Raw genomic sequence first — 20,714 nt, 5'->3', positions numbered from 1 at the left:
GTGCTTACACCTGTCTGAGGACCTGGATATGAACCTCCCCAGCGCAGCCAGCGAACAATTGAGTTTCTGAACCTCTTTTAAATTCTTTGGGGATGGCATTCTTATGATGGCTTCAATTTTAGCGGGATCGATTTCAATGCCCCTCTTAGTTACCAAATATCCGATGAACTTTCCGGAAGTGACACCAAAAGTGCACTTCTCTGGGTTTACCTTCATGTTGTGCACTCTCATTGCTTGGGAAATATCTTTTAGGTCTTAGTGATGATATTTGCGCAGCTTGCTTTTAACGAGCATATCATCCACATATACTTCCAGCGCACTTCCAATCCATGGTTTGAAAATTGCATCCACCATTCTTTGGTAGGTTGCCCCTGCGTTTCGCAGTCCAAAGTGCATTCTTACATAGGAATAGAGGTCGTGTGGTGTATAGAATGTTGTATGTTGCTGATCTTCTTCTGCTAGGAATAATTGATTGTATCCAGAGTATTCATCCATGAATGAAATTTCTTCATATCCTTCAACTGCCTAGACAAGTTGGTCAATGCTTGGCAGTGGATAGTTATCTTTAGGGTAAGCCTTATTGAGGTTGGTGAATTCGATGCATATCCTTACTCCGCCATTTTTCTTCGGTACGATGACCATGTTAGAGATCCATGTTGGGTACTTAACTTCTTTGATAAATCCTGCGTCCAGTAGTTTGCGGAGTTCCACTTCAACTGCTCGATGGTATTCTGGAGCTACTTTTCGCACCTTTTTCCTAAAAGGGGGGGTACCTGGTTTTATTCGAAGTTCGTGATGAACTAACTTTGGGTCAATTCCCGGCATGTCCCCCAATTTCCAAGCAAAGATTTCCGCGTATTCCTTTAGAAGTTTGATTAGCGCGGCTTCTCTTTCTTCATCCATCAAGGTGCCTATTCTGATAATCTTCGGGTTTCCCTCAGTACCTATGTTGACTTCTTTAGCTGCTTCGACAGGTGTAAACGTGGGTTTTGGTTTCCCCAAGAGAGGAACATTCTTTGATTGCTATTTGGTGGGCTCTCCGTATTCTTTTGTCGCGGAGGTGTTGGCTTCTGTGCTACCAGTGGTGCTTACGTTCAGAAGGCTTTTTCCCGAGATTTCTTCCAGATATGTATCTATGGTTATTTCCTTATTTTTGGCTCTTCGGGACTGGTGCTTTTCTTCCCGCTCATTATTGATCTGATTCTGTAAAGTCTGACACTCCCGCACAGTTACTTGGTCTCCTTTAATTTCCATGACTCCCTGGGGTGTTGGGAATCTGAGATATTGATGGTAGGTTGTCGCTACTCCCTTGAGCTTGTGAAACCATCTTCTTCCGATAATGGCGTTGTAAGGTGAAGGTGCATCTACGACGCTGAATCGAGTGTCCACTTTCATGGGCCATGCGTCTACTTGTAAGACAATGTCCCCTAGGGGCTTTGTAGCTGCGTCGTTGAATCCGTATATGGTGTAGTAAGATGACAGCAGTTGCTCGTCGTTGAGTTCCATACGTTTGAACGTGTCATAGAACAGGACGTTGACTGAGCTTCCTCCATCGATGAGAATTTTCTTGACATTGCACCCTGCTATTGGGACTGTGAGGACTAGAGGGTCATTATGGTCTTCCATGTCTTCTTCCACATCGTCTGCATCGAAAGTCATGGGCGCGTCCATCCATTGTTCATGCTCGTTTACCTCTTTCCCATCGATCTTATAAAGCTCACAATAATCTTCGAATTGTTTTCTCAATCTCTTCCCAATCTGGGCGGTTAGGGATGGTCCTTGAATCTCTGAACATGAAATCGTGTTGAGGGTGTGGTTGCCTTCTGGTAATCGAACCTGCTTCCCTCTCTTGGTTTTATCTTCGTTATCAATCTTATGTATATATTGTTTCAGGTCTCCTGTTTCGATTAGTTTTGAATCTTTATCTTGAGATTTTTACACTTTTTTGTTTGATGACCGTTGAAGCAGTGGTATTCGCAGTATTCCTTAGATTTTTCTGATCTAGGAGGCTGCTTTCCCTTGGACCATGGCCAATCGAAGTTCTCCCGCCCTTTGATCTCCCTCAGGATGCGCGAATAACTGGTATTCATCTTGGTCCAGACTTGATCTTCAAATTTTCGATCATCTCTTCGTCTATCATCTCTTCGTTCTTTCCTTTCTGCGTTGGGACGCTCTTCTGTGATTCCTCTTTTGGACCCGCTGGTTTGATCCATGGAATTTGTGTGTGTGGGACGTTGAGTATGAGCTCTGGGATTTTCAAGCTGAATTTCATCCAACCTTGCATGCTTTTCTATGATCATCCGGAGGTCTCCTTCGGTGGTAGGGATGGTCCCGTGGATCTCAACAAACAAAGGACGCATCCTGTCCATCCCCCATTTGTAGAAGTTGATACTAACCACAGGATCTACGTTGCCAATAGCTTGGAAAATCTTGTGCCATCTATTAGTATAGTCTCTGATGGTCTCTTTGTATTTCATCTCCAGCGAGAATAGTTTGTCCATGCCGGTATTGACAACCTTGTTGTACATGTATGTTGCTAGAAATTTTTCTGTGAGTTGGTCGTAGGAGTCGATGGAGTTTGATGGCAAGTTATCAAACCATGACAATGTGGACCCTTTTAAACTTGATGGAAGTATCTGCACAGTATGGAGTCTTCGTTATCCCAACGGGCCATCATTCGAACCAATTTATCAAACCATGACAAGTGTAGCGTCAGCGGGGTAGTGTTCGCTTCCTTCATCACTTGCTCTAGTCTTACGCCTCCCTGCCTAGTCTTTAGCTCCTTGATTTCTGCCATCATCTCAGCACGCAGATTTTCCATTGCGATCTAGTGCTCTTTATGAATGGTAGATTTTGCTCTTAGGAGGGTGGTACCGTCGTAGTAGTCCGAGTTCTCGGGATTGTAATCAGGGTCTGATCTTTGACTGCTCCTTGCTTCTCTTCGGTTCAATGGAATCGAGTTGTTTGCGATCACCATTCTTCTATCTTGATTAGGTGCTATAGCCTTAGAGTTAGCTTCGTCGCGTTGGTTTTGTACCTCTGCGCTATGAATGATTCTTTCCTTGAGTGTTTGGTTCTCTTGTGCTAATATCGCCACAGCATCTGCGTATGCCTTCTGGTTCTTCCTTAATTCTGTCAGCTCGGCCATCATCTGAGCGGAATGATTTGACCCTTGATTTGGTGTTCCTGCCCGCAATTTCTCATCGGCGGCTATGGTTTGTTCCTCATCCACGATCCGTATTACTGGTTCTGGTGGATCTAACCGTGCACCTTGGGACCCCGACGGTTGTTGTGAGGTTTGACCTGCTATTAGAAGCGGTTACTTGGTCGGAAAAGGTATGTTCTGTTTGTTGGTTAAGGGCATCCCATAGAGGGGTTGTTGTATTCCTGACTCTGCTACGACTTCCTGATGTTCCTGTAGTTGAGCATTGGTTACTCTGGGAGCTCCAACTTTGGATCCGCCAGCTCTTGAAGCTCCTGCTTTGGCTGCCGCGGCATTTACTACGTTTGCTGCGATGATGTTGGCATTGATGGGGGCTGTAATTTCTGTATTATCCTGCGCCCTATCCGCTGAATTCATCTTTTAACCTCTCTGCTTACTCCTAGTTACCACTGGGGTTGTCCTTGGCATTTCTTTTGACGAAGCTTTTTCCTTTCCGAAATCTTTGCTTTTCTCCATCTTTTAATATTTTCCTGAAAGAGAGAAAAAATCACGAAGACAATGGGCCCCACGTGATATCTATTAGCGTTTTGAGTTCTCAAAGGCGTAAAATCTTGAAGATACGAAAGGCGCCCATCTATGTAGATGACCGCAGATCTGTTCGAAGTTTTGATTTTCAAAGACGTGAAAACTTAGAAAATGCATGAAAAATCAGATCTACTTAGATAAACGCGGATCTGTTCATAATTTTGGTTTTCAAAGGTGTGAAAACTTAGAAAATGCATGAAGAATCAGATCTACTTAGATAAACGCGGATCTGTTCATAATTTTGGTTTTCAAAGGTGTGAAAACTTAGAAAATGCATGAAGAATCAGATCTACTTAGATAAACGCGGATCCGTTCATAATTTTGGTTTTCAAAGGTATGAAAACTTAGAAAATGTATGAAGAATCAGATCTACTTAGATAAACACGGATCTGTTCATAATTTTGGTTTTCAAAGGTGTGAAAACTTAGAAAACGCATGAAAAATCAGATCTACTTAGATAAACGCGGATCTGTTCATAATTTTGGTTTTTGAAATCATGAACGGAAAAAACCGTAGTGTTCCATACATCGTTATTTTCAAAAAACGAAGCCTGAAACAAGTCACAGGAGAAGATAATTCTTTTACCGGGATGAAAATCCCTGTTTCTAGCGCCAGATTGTGAACACACAGATCAATGTCATCTGAGTATTCACAAACAATGCGCGCAGATTCATGACAATACAGTAAATAGGCTGCGCCTGAGGGGAATGGATTGGTTATGTCGAATCCTTGACTCAGAGTTCTAATATTCTTCCTCGTCTCATCAACTACAATCATTGTCCTTAGCTCATACAATAATATAAATAGTGGACGAAGTATAAAATGTACGAACATGATATACCATAAGTAACGAATTGAACATATAAAGTATAAATGTATGAACATATACGAAACGATTAACTTATATGATTCTCACTCAGATCTCTGTCTTCGGGATTGGGTTTTTCATTATATGTGTGAGGGTTACAGAAATAGTCGAATGACTTTGAGACCAATATAAGCCTGCGTAGCAGGAGGAACTTCACTTACACTTTCTGTATCTCTATCTCTCTGTCTCTCTCCTATTCTCTTCTTAATGTTTTTCTCCCCCTCTTCACTTGGGAGAGAGGGGTATTTATAGGATAGTTACGTGGGGTCCACTTCTGAAGCCCGTTATAACCTTATCCTCTTGTGTCTTGTGCCGCTTACTCAGAGGTCTTCGTGTTCTCGGTTCTCTCTGCGTGTTCCGTTTGAATATTCAGTGCTATCTGCGCTTCCTCCACAGGCTGACTGACACGTATGCTGTTTGAGGGTATTTAATGCGGGTAGTTGAGATGTCTTTCCGTGGTAGACAGCTGTCCTCTGCCCCTGTCTTGTCTGCGTCAGTCTGACTATCCCCAGCCGTAGATCTTAGATCTTTCTAGGGATAGGATAAAGTGACTCTTGGGTTGTCCTCCAGTGCTTCGCAGTGTTCTAGTGTTTCTGTCTCCTCGATCCTCTACCGTTGGATCTGGTGGGTGGCGACGCTATCTTGACAAGGCGCGTCTCTTGGCTGTCCACGTGTGATATCATATCTTTATGCTCTCAGCCGCATGTCCTCCACGTGTGTCTTTGTGAACACGTGGCGGAAGATGAAATGTGTACCTACATTGGGAGCACGACAAAAAAAAAATTACTTCGACAATTAGATAACGATAAAAGGTAATAGTGCTGGGAATGCGACAATGAGGGATCTTGATGAAGGTACGGACAAAACCTCGACAATGGAAGAACGATAAGGATAAGGTTCACATGAAAAGTGTGACCTTAAGCAAGATATCAGATATGCCAGAGAAGCAGACATCGGAGAGAGGATTTAACCGAGTTTATAGGAGAAGAAACTACTTTATTAGCTGTATTCCACTATGCATTGCCCTATATAAGGAGGGAGAGGATCTAGTACATCGATCCATGTATCTATGTTCATTCCAATCATGTCCAACTTTGCCAACTCCCCTCTTCTTCACTCTATTCTTCTTCGTTCTGGAAACTCATTTTCTGATTCTCTCTTTTCTGGAATGTGCATTGCAGAGGGTAATAGGTTTTTGTTAAGCTAAGAGATTGTTTGGTGAGAAAAGTTGTAAAGAGAGAATTAGGGTTTATATGTTGGAGTGGAATCTCTTATTCTCTGTGTAAATCTTATGAAAAAATTATAAAATGGTTCGAGTCTTATCCCCCTTCATTAGTTTTAGTAAGTTTCTATGAGTTTCGTTACTTGGGTGTAGTTGTGGGATTTCCTACAGCTACACAGTCAGTACCCAATTATATACTACCTTACTTCTGCTCCTAAAAAAAGTAATTCCTCGGTTACAAATTACATATAAAACCAACATATTTTTCCTGAGGCTGAGGTAGTAATAGTTAAATCGGAAATTAAATTATTCATTTTATTTATCCATTATTTTAGAATCACATCAAGATTTCAACCATTGAATCACAATTAAGAAAGTAATTAAGTAGAGATGATGCATTTGCTTGGAAGATTTGGCTGAAACAACAGTAAACAGATATGAACCTAAACAAAAGAAACCAAGCTTGTAGAAGTAGTAGCAGTACCCCAGACAAAAGCAATGGGACTGCTTACAACATGTACTCCATCATACCATTCAATTGACCCGAATGCCTTTTTTAGATTTGTTGGTCCCGATGACTCGAATGTGATTTCATAAGGCAAACTTGTTATACCATTACTAAACACAAGTTTAGCTGGTGAAACACGAATTTTAACATACGGTGTTTGAGATCTAATTCTAATTTTGTAAACTGCATCTGCTGAAGTTCCAACATTTGTAACCACTCTCTTATACTTAACCGTTTGAGTTCTTCCGGATTCAAAGACAACAGAAAATGAAGGATAGTTTAGATCGCCTGGACCAGATAACCTGACGGAATCGCAATCAACCTTTCTACCATCCTTGACGAAGAGCTTCATCTGTGTTTCTGTGTACCCAATTGTGCAAAGAGAAGCTTCGTAATCACTCGGCGCAATATCGTACACCAAACCTGGTGTCATGAGAGCTGATTTGATGGCAGCTGAGACCACTTAGGAAATGCATTTCGAAGCATTGCAGCCAATCCGCTCACGTGAGGACATGCCATTGAAGTACCAGTCATGAGTAGGAATTCATCATCTGACCCAGACTTAGCAGCCAAGATATCAACTCCAGGTGCAATAACATCTGGTTTGAGAATCTCCGGGGTTATCCGATTCGGGCCGATGCTAGAATAATAATGAACTTTAGGAGCAGATGACGATGAAGATCCAGTTACAGTTCCTCGGAAATCGATCTTAGCCATAGGGTTTTTACTATTGGTGATATATTCTATAATCTTAAAACCTGAAATTTTGTTAACTTGAGTCGCCGGAATCGGATAGAATTTCGACGATAACATTTCAAACTGTTCAACCATCCCCATCTGAATCATTCCGAAACCACCAGCCGCCTTGGCAACCTCACTTCCATCACCCAGACAAACCACAATTTTTCCAGCAACTTGAGCTGCGCTTAGCGATCCGTCTACGCACATTTCAGAAGTACCATCACCGCGTTGAATGTAGACAATCTCCAAGAAAGTATCGTGTACCCCATTATACAACGAAACACCTGGGAATACTTGACCATCTCCTAATATCACATCAGCACGAAATTCCCTATCAATAGTCGACGCTCCAACTGTCAACATCCATGGTGCGACGTTAGAAATTACTCTATCCCAATCATTTCCGGCGGAACAAGAAACCAAAATTCCCTTTTCCACTGCACCAAAAGTTGCAATTGTTAACGGATCTTTGTCGTATGGAGGAGTACCATAGGATTTAGCGATTGAGATAGACATGACATCAACTCCATCTTTCACACCTTGATCAATAGCAGCTAGAGTATCAGAATCAACACCTCCGATATCCCACAACACCTTGTAAGAAGCGAGTCTAGCTCTAGTTGCGATTCCTTTAGCTTCTCCAACTGAATAGTTATGAAACCCCGCGTTTGCGACCGGAATTCCAGCTGCAGTAGCTGCACAATGCGTACCATGTCCGGCAGTGTCCCTAGGTGATCTTGATTCTTTACCGTCCACATCAACTCTATGTCCGAGATGTGCTTCAAGTCCTTTGTAGAAAGCCTGAGCACCGATTAACTTGCGGTTACAGGTCGGGAAGTCCGGCCCCGTCTCGCAAATACCTTTCCACCGGTTGGGTACAGAAGTATAACCCGAGTCATTAAAACTGATATGTTCCGGCCAGATACCAGTGTCGAAAACACCGATGATGACGCCATCGCCGTAACCAGAATCAGGCCAAAGACCAAACCCGTCATTGAGCCCAAGGAACTGGGGTGAATGAGTGGTACACGGTTGGTGAAAAACGTTCAGGGATGACCGAGAGTATTTCCGGTAAGCTTTCTAGATGAGAAGCTTGAGAAGGTGTTAGTCTCGCTGCGAAACCATGAGCAACCTGGTCGTAAGTATAAATGATTTCTCGAGAAGATGATGAAGATACTGATTTTATTGGTGAAGGAGAGAGAGATTGGAGAGTTGCACTGTACCAATCTTGATGAGTATTAAAAACCGAAGGCTTATCCGATTGGGAAACAAACACTATAAACGTCTTTAGCTGTTCATCATCATGATCATGAGATGATAATGAGAGTTCACGATCTTGAGAATTGGACGGTATAATCAAAACACAGACTACAGTGAAAATAAAAACTATCCATGATGACCAAGTTTTCATCTTTGATTGCTTATTCTTGCTGCTGCTGCTACACATGCATTATATACTACAAATGCATTAACTACACCATTGGTACAGAATCCATAATTTATTAATCAATACATGATCCTGGAATCATGCCCCGCAACTGCCAAAATTGATATCATCATATTAAATCAAGATATATCATGTTGTTTGCTATTCCCAAATTTCATAGATAAGGCTGGGAGTAAAGGATACCGACATAAGATCAAAGATGTCATAGCTAGTTTCTATGCGTTTACGCACACGATTCAGAAAACTATTACGTTAGCTTTAGATGCGAGAATAAACGGTTCATCCACAATTCTACTGATGCTTCTCGTCTTCGAATAGTTAGCTTTTATCACCTATAAGAGATCTTTAGTAGAACCGATCCCCCATAGAAACACCAAGTTTCCAATTTCACGCATTCTTTTGGGATTGTGTGTATTTCAAAAATTAGGGTTTATCAAATAGAAAAGTTCAAAATATCGACATTTTGTGAGTAGTTTGAACACATAAAATTTTATATTTTATTGTACAAAGATATTCATTGGTACTCAAAGTGAAATCCCAAACCGAAATGCTTGAGAATCTTCTAGTAAGATTTTCAAAATTTTATGTTTTATTTTCCATCAAATAAAACATATCTCTGGACGTTATATTAGTAAAGTATACCTATATACCAGCTAATATTTGGTTGTTGCCCAAGTGGGATTCCTGTATTACAGGTAGGATATTGGTTGGAATCAGACAAATCCGAAAATCGGAATATCTTGCATATCTTTTAGGTTTTTTCGGGTTTTGGAAATTCCTTGGTGTCCAAACTACCATGTTCTATAAATAAAGAAGTTTGTTCTTCTTACAAACTCATCTTGAGGAAGGCACTTCAATTTGTAGGCACTGCTGTAGCCGACTAATAATATTACTTGTAATACTATCTTGGAGAGGAGAGTAACCTAATTAATTAGGCGAAATCACTTACATCCGCTAGTTTAAAGTCTTCGGTGGGATCAAAAAACGTCTAGATAGTACCGCTGGTGGGAAACTAGAACTGAATTGTTCTTTTAGTTTTCAATTATTTATTTGATTGAGTAATGGTTGTCAAACCTTGATTGCACGTAGTTTAAATATTATTCTTGAGATTATTATCTTCTAACATAAGTTCACTCAAACTAGATTAAGGGATTAACGATAGTTCGGATCTTTTTTTAGATCTGATGATATATAATTGTGATCACCCACTATTAATAAACTTCATTATGTGTGTGATTGATCATAAGCAAAATCCAGTTTGTTTGTGCAGGTACATTGTTGAAGAATTGAAAACAAGAAGATTTTTGATCGACTAGGCTTGTTTATCTTTGATCGACAATTCATGGCTAGTCGTAATAGATCGACATCTCTTGATAATAAGTCTCTTTGACATATATTTAGATTGATTGGGAATCTAGGTCTGATTATTTTGATAATCTAGATCTTGATTGATCTGACCTTCCAAAGGTGTTTACTAGTTTAAACAGAAGTGCCTTTGTTAAATTCAACATAAATCTTTGATTTGTTGATAAGAGCGGTTACCAAAAAATAGTCTTTTACTGTTTGGAAGATGATCCAAAGGAGTTGAGTGCTTGAAGTCTTCATAGCAGCTGAAGAAACTTAAGATAATGGACTCTATATTAAGATTCCCGTGCATTGACCAGGTTGGTTGTAAGCGCATGGATACTGAGGAAACTATGTCACTAGAGGTAGTTTACTTGGTCTTAACTATACGAAGTTAATAGTAGTCTTTGTATATCGGATTAATTCTAAGAGTGTTCAAAACTGGACTAGGTCCCGGAGTTCTTCTACAAGATTTTAGTTTTCTTCGTTAACAAAATCTTGAAGTGTCATTTACTTTTATTTCCGCAATTATAATTACCTTTTTCAGTTACAATTAAGAGTAAATTACATTGTACGTTAACTAGGCATTTGATATTGATCCTATAGTTGGTTCGGTTCGAACCTTGGCCATTATCAAGTGTACATCTTGTGGTTGTTATCGTCTCGACATCCTTTGTCCATAGTCGATCGCACAAGGTGTTTTGTCTTTCGCCACCTGATCTCACTTTGTTAGCTCACTCCGGACTAACCCGTTCCAAGTGGACACCTTGTTAAAATAATATTTTATTGATTTTTGCTTAAGAAAAGATTATATAAGATGAGTCTTGAATAGGTTGTGAAAAGTGAAAAGATTTTGGTGTACTTGGATACCCTAGTCTTTTTTGCTTCCGTGTTTATGCCCCCTCTCACTTGTCTGATCGTACATGTACTTATGCACACTATATCAGAGAATAACATTTTCTCCGACTACTGCATACCACTGAGGATGCGATTCAATCTTTACTAAACACCAGAACCACCATGATCTACAAGAATTTGACCCTTATGAAACTCCATAAAGTCTGCATCATGTCAAACTCATACCATAATTTTTCTTGTGTGGCACTAAATCTCTCCTTATTAAAGTTGTGCTCCATTCACCTTATCTTCACATTTTGCGATCACCAGTTCTCTTTCTATTGGGTAAATACTAAATAATAATAGTTTTCCTTCTTTAATACTTCCATTATTAAACTTTTGTCTCACCAAAAGAATTTAATCTTGTTTCTGTTTGTTTTCATCGACAGCTCAAAGTCACAAGACTCCAAGCAGCTAATTAAGGTATGTCCATATCAACCTTTCATCTGTTTCGTCATATTCATAACTCAACTTCCAGTCTTCACAGTTTATCTAAAAAGTAGAGGGCGTCTCCTTCCATTTATTAATTATTACTTTGTTTGTGCCATTACTGAACGCCTAACATCTCTTTTATTTTGCGTTTCAGCCATCTTCCTCCAACATACGGAACTGGACGCTAATTCTATCCGCGTGAGTTCTCACCTTCCTTACTCGTAAGGGACAGTGTTCCTACTTCTCAAACCGATTCCCTAAGTCCAATGACTCTTAGGTACAGTCCCTTTTGTTACTGCGGAATCTTCAATTTATTGTATGATATATTTCTGTGAATTCACTTGTCTACTTTTACTTTCTATCCATGCTTGGATTGTACTTTTTTCTTGTATAAACCCATAGCATTCCCAGCAAAAAGTGTAACCCGTGATATCAGGGAAGCTCCTATCCTAGTCAGTGATGGCGATAGGGATTGTAATTCCTTTTGATGTTGATCAGCTCGAACCTTCCGCTCCAAGGAACTATCAATTTGACATTGATCATCTAGAACCTGCCGCTCCAATTAACTACCTGTTTGACATTGATCAGCATCGGTTCCTACTTAGCGGGAAGCTGACTCCATAACGAATGATGATTCTTCCACACTTTAGACTTTTGTAACTCGTAATCTGATAGATATTCACATAATGCCAATCGACGCATGCTTATATGACTGGATTGGAAAAACCCGTAAAATGTTTGATAAAGCTAAGCAAAGTCGTTCTGAGGTAGGCATTTGTTTAATGCCTCAAGCCATTTGGTGATGTAGTCAATTACATCTAGCAAATAGTACACGCCCCTAGATGCAGTGTAGTCTTTAGTCCAGAAATTACTGATTCATACTCCGATTGATTGTTTGAAGCTGTAATCTTAGTCGAATGGCTTTTTGGACTTGTATTTTGATCTCCAATTACATTTGATATTTCGAACTGAATTTAACTCGCTTACATATCAAAGCTGCACCAATAAACATTGTATGTTTTTTTTTTGATCTCCGATTTGTACTTCTACAACTCTTCGATAGTTGACGGTCCTCCTTCCCTCTTCATCGATAAGAGGTTGGGAAGCACAACCGTTGCTATAAATTCCTTCCAACTTGGAGCATCTCCAAGCCTTTTACTTCTGACCTTTTGTACTCTTCCTTTGTTCTTCGAGTACCTTCTTTGTCTCCGGCTCCTATCGAAACTTTTTTCTTGTTTTCCATCTTTAATTGCTCTATCTTTAGCTCCAACTTTTATTGAAATATCTTTTTTCCGCTCCTTTTTTTAACAAAAACACTTCATTTTTGTCTTTCTCTTTATTTGAAAAACATTACAGCTATTTTCTTAATAATCAAAACATTTCGTTTTTATCTTTCTCTTTGTTAGAAAAATATTGCAAGTATTTTCTCAATAATCATTCTCTTTGTTAAAAAATCATCGCAAGTATTTCTTTAATAAATACATGAAAAAGGTGTTCTCAACTGTGACTATAAACTCGATTTATAATGTAACAATTGGTGAGGACTTACCTCCCCAGACGTTCGTTCATTCAACCTTAGTCGTCCCCATTACTTGAGTTGATACTGAAAATATGTCTTCTATTGTTCGTCTGTTATAAACAAGTTTCTTTTTATTGTGTTCTTGGAGACACTTTAGCCGCCCCCATTATCTGTAGAGATATTTTCAAATAGCAAAGACGCCCCAATCTGAAGCAGGAAATAAATCTATTATATCCGATCCTAACTTGCTAGATGGATATAGGCTTATGATCAGGTATCTTTTTCGTTGCAATCTCTATTTTTGGGTCCATCATGATTTTTCTTTTTGGAATCGCCCTCAACATGTCTTGGTGTGGCGTGACCTTCGATTCCGGATCCTTTTGTTATAAGCGACAATTTTTTTTTTCTTTCTCAGCTCTCTCGTCGTACAACTCTTTGACGGTTCTGACTGGTTGAACTGGTAGGGAGTTGTATATTCCAAACTCATCATAATTCAACGCATTCTTATATGCTTCAATTACGAGACCGGCATCAACCTTTCCAACCTCACTAACTTCCTGAAGAAACCTCCTTGTGAAGTCAATAAGACTTTCGCCAATTTCTATGTGCAAGAGGAATAAATGGCCATTCCCATTTTTGCTTCCAGGGTTAATTTTGTACTTCTCGAAAAACGCAATAGCATCCCAAAACTAGCAATTGAATTTGGCTCCAATTGTGAAAACCAAGTTAAAGCCTTACCAGACAAGGTTATTGGAAAAGTCCTGGAGAGTAGTTCGTCGCTACACCCCCCCCCCCCCCCCCCCCCCCCCCCAACCCCAAAAAAAAATCATTGTTCGAGGCTTGGAATCGTTGGACATGTTCCACTGGATCTCCGTTGCTTCCGTCAAAAAATTCCTTGAATTGAGGTTGGTCGAAATTTATAGGCGGGCAGAAACACTTTATCTTTTCAACAAACGAGAAATTCATCGACCTCTTCATCGTTAGGATCTGCTGCTTTCCATCTTTGGATTTCTTTTGAGACAACAACTATTCTCGGTGAATCTCCTTCGGTTTCCCTGATCCGCTCATTCCTGATAGGCTTTGTTCTCCTTCTTGGATGGTCTCCTTCACGTCTAGACCTCTTTGAGTGATTATCCATGTGTCTACGCCTGTTATGTCTCCTATGACTTGTTCTTGATCGCTTATCTTGCTCGATCGTTTGGTAGTGATCATCCTAGGGTACACAATGATCATAATAGCCATTATTATAGTGATCACGACTCTGATGATTGTTTCTGGCATCCTCAAATCTTCTTGCATCACTTCGATCGGGCCAACGCCCGTCAATATCTTCCTCCCTTCTGCGTGGACTGTCACGTTCTCGATGAGTACGACAGTTTGATTAATTGTTGTTGTTTTTGTAGCAGTATGTAACTCCACGTTAACTGTTTTTAGGAAGACCTGTAACGCTTGCTGTTACTATATACACAATAATTTCTTCAACTATCACAACGGTTTCTTCAACCCTTGCAACTGCTTTTTCAACCTTCGTAACAGTTTCTTCAACAGTCGCAACAGTTTTTTCAACCTTTGTAACAGTTTCTTCAATAGTCAGAACAGTTTCTTCAATCTTCGTAACAGTTTCTTCAACGGGCGCTTCTTCAATCTTCGCAATAGTTTCTTCAACTCTAATTTCCAAAAGCGCTTGGAAAAAAATTCTCTCACTAGGGGAACACGATCTTTTACTCATATTCCCTTAGTCGGCACCAAAAGATGTTGGTGCAAAATATCTACCCAACACTCCTCGAGATGCGTGTAGGTGAATTAAATCTTTGTTGTTAGTTTGATTCCACTAGAAATGTTGATGAAACTGAGATTAATGTTGACCAATTGATCTCCAACTATTGATTTGAGGGAACATTATTTAAATACTCCTCAAAATTCGCCCCTTAAAATATATCTTTATTCAATTTTTAAAAATACCCCTACCTTTTGAAAAGTGGAAGCAACTAGCTCAAGTTGCTTGCAGAAGTGGACGACACTTTATACAAGTTGCTTCCAAAATGTGGAAGCAACTTTCTCAAGTTGACTCCAAAAAAATTATTTTCTACCCCTCGGGGGTATTTGTACAAGATCAACATGAATGGAGGGTATTTATAACATTCCCACTTGATTTAACTCTACAAGAAATAGTTGATGATGGTGTGACAATAACGGACCAGAAAATTTTAGCTTTCATCTGGTCGGGTTACCACCCGCTTGGCAAGCTCCAACTCTCCGATACGCCACTCGAGAAACCAGACCTTCAAAATTTTTGAACCAATTCTAATAACTTATATGGCCAGTTGCCAATTCTAATAATTTATATGCCCAGTTGACAACTCTAATAATTTATACAGCCAGTTGCCAACTCTAACAATTTCTATGGACAGTTGCCAAAAACGGGAGCCACGGCGAATTGCCGAAAATAAGAGATGGTCAATTACCAAAATACCAGAGACACCGCCAATTGCCAAAAATTAGAGATGGACAATTGTCGAAAATAAGACATGGTCAATTGCCAAAAATCATAGACACGGCCAATTGTCGAAAATGGGAGATATCGCCAGTTGCCAACTCCAACAACTTATACGACCAGTTTCCAACTCCAATAACTTATACGGCTAGTTGCTAAAAACGAGAGATGGTAATAATCATCTCTCACTAGGTAGTATGAACAACAAATATTGCAACTACCTCTTACCAACGATATATAATGCCAAGGTTGTAATCATCTCTGAATAGATGGTATGAACTGCCATCACAGCAACCAACACTCAGCTGATATGAACAACTTTGTAGAGTTGTACTGAACCGCATAGCGACTGCCTTTGCTCGAAGGGATCAAGCAAGACCGTAGTTCGTCATTTATTTATTTAGATGATATGAATTACCCACAACGGTAGCAATCATCTCTTAGAATGGATAGTATGAATTGCAGTGCAACAACTATCCCAAACTCATCACATCGACAACACTTGCATCACTGTATTAATAATTTCACCAGAATCCCTAGATTCCAGGCACCGCCAACAGCAAAGTAGCTTAAGGTAAGTCAAAACTGACATAAAAACAAGAGTAATTAAGGTCCCATTCAATTCTATCACCTAATCCTAAACAGATCCAGACATTTTATGGCTATGTGAAATTACATTTTCATTAGTGCTGCAATTCATAAAATCTATACCTTGGTCTTTAAGTCTACTAATAATACTACTTGTTAACAAGAAAGAGAACATACCGATCGATCCAAACAACTAAACTGAGCTAGCATCTACACATTGAACTACTACTTCCTGTTAGCATTATTTTCAAAATGAGACGAAAACCACAGCAGTCCCCATAAGAAGTAAGCAGCCAACACAATTGGTGCAGACAACTACATCTAATTCATATTTAAGAAAATACCCTAGCTATTTGCCGAACTATAATGATAAATACAAACACAAATGTATTAACCAAGACCAGTTATATGTCTCAACAATCAATAGACCTTATACCCAATGATCTCCAAGTTACCATAATTAGCTTGTTCGACAATTCCTCATTTCTAATTCCCCACTAAATTAGAGTAATAACATTTCTAATTACTCACAAACGATATACTTGATACATTTCTTAACACATACTAATACTCAACTATGTAAACAAGTTAATTACGTAAAGTCCCGTGGAAAACACTTCCACATCCCAACAATCCAATATCCATACAACAAGCACTATTATATTTGCACTCCCTGTGGAATACTATTAGAAAAACCAGACCACGACTGAGTGGATATAAGTATCAAGTCTGCATTTACATAAATAAAAATTCCTATTCACTAAAATCTCTTGATGCGGAATAAAAATAAGTTCATTTAACAATCCGTAAATAATGAATAATCTAACCATTTTCAAGAGAAAACGTTAAAACAGGACCCAAGTTCACATTTGAATTTATTATCAAACAAACTAGCAAGAAATTGTTAAGAGATCAACAAGGCCATAGCAAAAACTAATGTTTTTTCCAAATTATTGTACCATGTACCCCTGTTCAAGTTCCAGTCAAGAATGATAACCGACTAGGTAGCAAACACTAAACATCCACTAACTAGTTTTACCCAACAGTACTATCCATGGATATATGTACAAACAAAAGTGCAATTAATTTTCTATAGTAATGTCACTAATTAATTACCAATGTGTGTACTCAGTAGAGACTAACTAAAGTTTATAGCTTCCCGTGATCGGAGTCCATTTACAAATTCAAGTCAAAGCATCACAAAATTTGGTAACTTATAAACAACCAAACCTAAAAGATTTCCTTAACACCGAACAGTTGATGGACTAAACTGAACTTAGGAGATTTAGAAGCTAAAAACAGTAGCTCTGAAATCATTAATTCCGAGACCCATTTTCCCCATTTACACTTACAATGAGCTTAGTTAAGGTTTAATTCATGTATACCAGAGACGTGCTAAATTGCCTAATTGCCTTTGCATGAATTAGCCACCTAAACTAAACAAACTCCAAACCAATGAGTTGAGATCAACTAGCCGGGAGGTTCATACTATTGAAATGAAACTCTAATACTTCCCAGAACGTAATCCTTAGAAAAAGGATACACAACAGAAAATGTAAATAAACACAGCATTAATATTCCATACCAGCAACTGTGCGTGGCGGAACGACGATTGACAACACGTATACGAGAGATTTCTGTAGTATCAACATTACAAGGAATGTAACTCATACTAAACGATGTACAGTATCATATCATTCACGGCGAATAAGATAGAAATCCAAAGGGCTCCATGAGCTAATGGTAACGTAACCAAGACCTCAAAGTATTAACCAAATTATTGATAGCATGACTACTGACCTAGTATATTTTCCATCCAAGCCACTCCAACTAACAATTAGTCAAGATGATAAACTTAATTAAAGAAGTCACCTACCTTTTGGTAAGGTTTGATGTTTACAACAATTAGTTAATCGTGGTATTACGCTTAGCATAAAGCAACTGAACTTAAAGGCACAAAAATAAGATTAACCATTATTAAGGGTGACAAGTTATTAGACTAGACCATACAGGGTAACAAAGCAAAGGTACGATACCCCCAAACGAGTATAAAATTGTCCAACTTTTCTTGGGACTTTTGTCAAACAGGTAATGGGAGTGTTGGTGTTAGCAGGGAGACCTCCCTTTTTGGTTCCCCCTTACATGTCTTCTCTAGTACATTCAAGTCAGGGTCCCAAACTCATATATAAGAAATTAAACTCACTACCATCATTGAACACATATTGAAATAAATTCTCATAACCATGAAAGCATTTAGCATGAGCTAGACATTTCCAACCAATTTAGGGGAAAAAACTCCAAATTTCACAAAACTCAAATTTAATAATTTGTACAATACAAAATTGAAAATCATGAAATTAACATAAAACACGGTTATCCCATGCTTTTCTATCACTTGAATTGAAAAGTTTAATCATCAATTTCTAATAAAACCCAAAATGAGTATAAACCCTAATTTCTAATAAAACCCAAAATGAGTATAAACCCTAATTTCCCTGTTTTGCAACTATATCAATTCAAGGAAGAACTTATAACAAAGTATTTAATGAGACATGAATCAAGTGTGATATACAGACAAGCAGATTGAAACGAGTCATTTCCATCAATTAAATAAGAAAAACTTGCCTCGAATCGGAATTAAGTTGAATAACAGAAATTCTTTCACACCTTTTATAGCACAAACCAACAGGAACGTCATCTAATCCATCAAAAATCTCTCTCCATCAAATCGATTCCGAAAGTGAAAGATTAGGTTGAAATCAGCATCCTATATGAGAAGAAAATGAGGGGGGAAATCAATATTTCTTTATCAATCGCAAACTTAACCACATGCTGATATTTCACTCTCCCTTCTCCTTAAAGAAATGTAAACCACAGTTCTGTCTTTCGGTTTTAGGCACTCCAAGTGGAGAGTTGGGTTAATGGATTTGGTTAAACCCGACAAAAACTTTAGGGTCTTACGGGGGATTGACGTTGAATGTTGGGGTACTTGCAAAAACTCTTGGATGCTAGAGTTTCTTAGCAGGTGTCTGAAAAATGATTAGAAAATATGTCCCATACTACACCATTTTTGCATTTTTGCATATTAGCAACAAAAAATCGCACATGTGTAAATCCCATGTGTAAATCCCATACTACACCATTTTTGCATATTAGCAACAAAAAATCGCAATAACTCTTAAGCCGTTGCGAATTCGCAACTCAATTCACAACAGTTTAAAGAGTTCGCAACGGCTTGCCGCGGTTGCTAAATTCACAATTATTGTACAGCTGTTGCAGTTCGAAACGGCCGACCATACTACATGTGTTGCCCAACCGTGTGCAAAGTAACACCTAAAATTTATTGAATTGCACATGGGCGACTAGATTGAATGGATTGTAACAATACCATATATGGTTAAGATTTTATCTAAAACAATTAACGGTTGGATAAAATACTCAGCCGTATCATTTATCCCAACGAAGAGAGACAACACCTTATTCTCTCCGCCTCTCTATCACTCACTAACTTCTTCGTCCGAACTCGGAATGACCTCATTTTTTTTTTGCATTCTTTTTATCTTTCAATTCTCTTCAGTATGATGATGAGAAATCCTTAATTTGTATGAGTTAATCTCGGCCTTTGGTCCGTCTCTTGATTTTGAGCGTTTTGCTCCTTTTCGTCGCACTTCTTCAACTTCTCTTGGACTTGGGAACTTGGATACTTGGAATACTTCTCTTCCTAGATATCTTTAGCACTTTGTAGCTCCTTTATGGTTTTGAGCCAAGTCCGCGAACTGCCGAAGTTCTCAAACCCGAGAATTTTTGCTGGAGTTGACAAACTACTTGCGTGAAGCTAAGTCCGCGAACCGGCGAAGTTCTCATACCCGAGAATTTCTGATGGAGTTTGTAAACTCTGCCCCGGTAACTTAAGTCCGCGAACCTAGTCTGCGAACTTGAGAAGGTTATATAACTGAAGATGATTTCTGAACTTAAACTTTAAAAGACTAAGAAATGTAGTTTGCAAACCCTATCTATAAAAGTTCATGAACCGATTCAAGTGAATCAAATCATCTTTGCTTCAATTGTGTCTTATGTAGTACATAAGATTTCCTTGCAATTGAAAAACTCTCTAACTAGTTCATTTGAAGTCATTTGAACTAGTTATGGTGAAGAAGAACATGGTTGATATGAAATGCTCATGTGGCTAACCTTTTGGTTAACTATTGTTGAACCAACAAGTGCATACGTTTGGGTACGGTTAACAAACCTAGAAGCGTGCATCGTTAAGTGTGTGTAACAAGCTAAGTTTTCGATCTAACGGTTGAGAAATATTAGCTTGAATCTAAATCAGGTTTTCATCTAACGGTGAATATTGAATGCTTTGTTACTAAGCTAACATTTATATAAAGGAGGCATCTAGTATTGTGCAAAACTAATCCCCACACCTTATGTGTGATACTAGTTTGCGTGCTAGAGTCGATTCTCCTTTAACCTTTGGTTTTCTTCTTCTAAAACCATGTTAACGACTTAAAGACTTCATTGGGATTGTGAATCCAGATCGATACTACTTTATCATAGTTGTGAGATCTGATCTTGCATCTTCTATCGTACGAGTACAATCAGATTGATTGGCTTGAGATTAATATCTCCGATAGGCAAGATATAAAAAGTAATCACAAACATCTTCGAATCATTGTTTGTGATTTCACAACATCTTGTTTCGCTACCATACAATTAAGATTGTTGTGAGGTGATTGATTACTCTAGGTTGTTCTTCGGGAATATAAGACCGAATTATCAATTGGTTCCTGTTCACCATGATTATTATCAAAAGACGGAACAAAACCTTTACAGTTTATCTGTGGGAGACAGATTGATCCTTTGATAGACTTGTCTGTGTGAGACAGATGTTATTATTGTCAAA

At 38.8% G+C, this 20,714-nt stretch overlaps 2 protein-coding genes across 2 annotated transcripts; both read right to left on the bottom strand.

Annotated features, from left to right (window-relative positions):
• Positions 1 to 6,281: 6,281 nt before the first annotated feature.
• Positions 6,282 to 6,779, bottom strand: LOC113326332 (subtilisin-like protease SBT1.4). The gene has a single exon (XM_026574079.1). It carries the CDS (start codon positions 6,777 to 6,779, stop codon positions 6,282 to 6,284), a length of 498 nt encoding a protein of 165 aa, XP_026429864.1.
• Positions 6,776 to 13,864, bottom strand: LOC113326331 (subtilisin-like protease SBT1.4). Its single transcript, XM_026574078.1, has 2 exons — positions 13,682 to 13,864; positions 6,776 to 8,095 (listed from the first exon to the last, which is right to left on the bottom strand). Exons 1-2 carry the CDS (start codon positions 13,862 to 13,864, stop codon positions 6,776 to 6,778), a joined length of 1,503 nt encoding a protein of 500 aa, XP_026429863.1.
• Positions 13,865 to 20,714: the final 6,850 nt, after the last annotated feature.

Source organism: Papaver somniferum, unplaced genomic scaffold (assembly GCF_003573695.1).
Source record: "Papaver somniferum cultivar HN1 unplaced genomic scaffold, ASM357369v1 unplaced-scaffold_10, whole genome shotgun sequence".
Lineage (NCBI taxonomy): Eukaryota > Viridiplantae > Streptophyta > Magnoliopsida > Ranunculales > Papaveraceae > Papaver > Papaver somniferum.
Note: the sequence above shows the minus strand (reverse complement) of the source record. Positions and strands in the feature narration are given on the sequence as shown.

Coding starts and splice junctions, on each gene's coding strand:
- LOC113326332 (XM_026574079.1), bottom strand. CDS start 6,779: ATGACACCAGGTTTGGTGTACGATATTGCGCCGAGTGATTACGAAGCT.
- LOC113326331 (XM_026574078.1), bottom strand. CDS start 13,864: ATGGATAATCACTCAAAGAGGTCTAGACGTGAAGGAGACCATCCAAGA. Junction 8,096..13,681: donor AAGAGGTCGATGAATTTCTC/GTTTGTTGAAAA, acceptor CATTCACCCCAG/TTCCTTGGGCTCAATGACGG.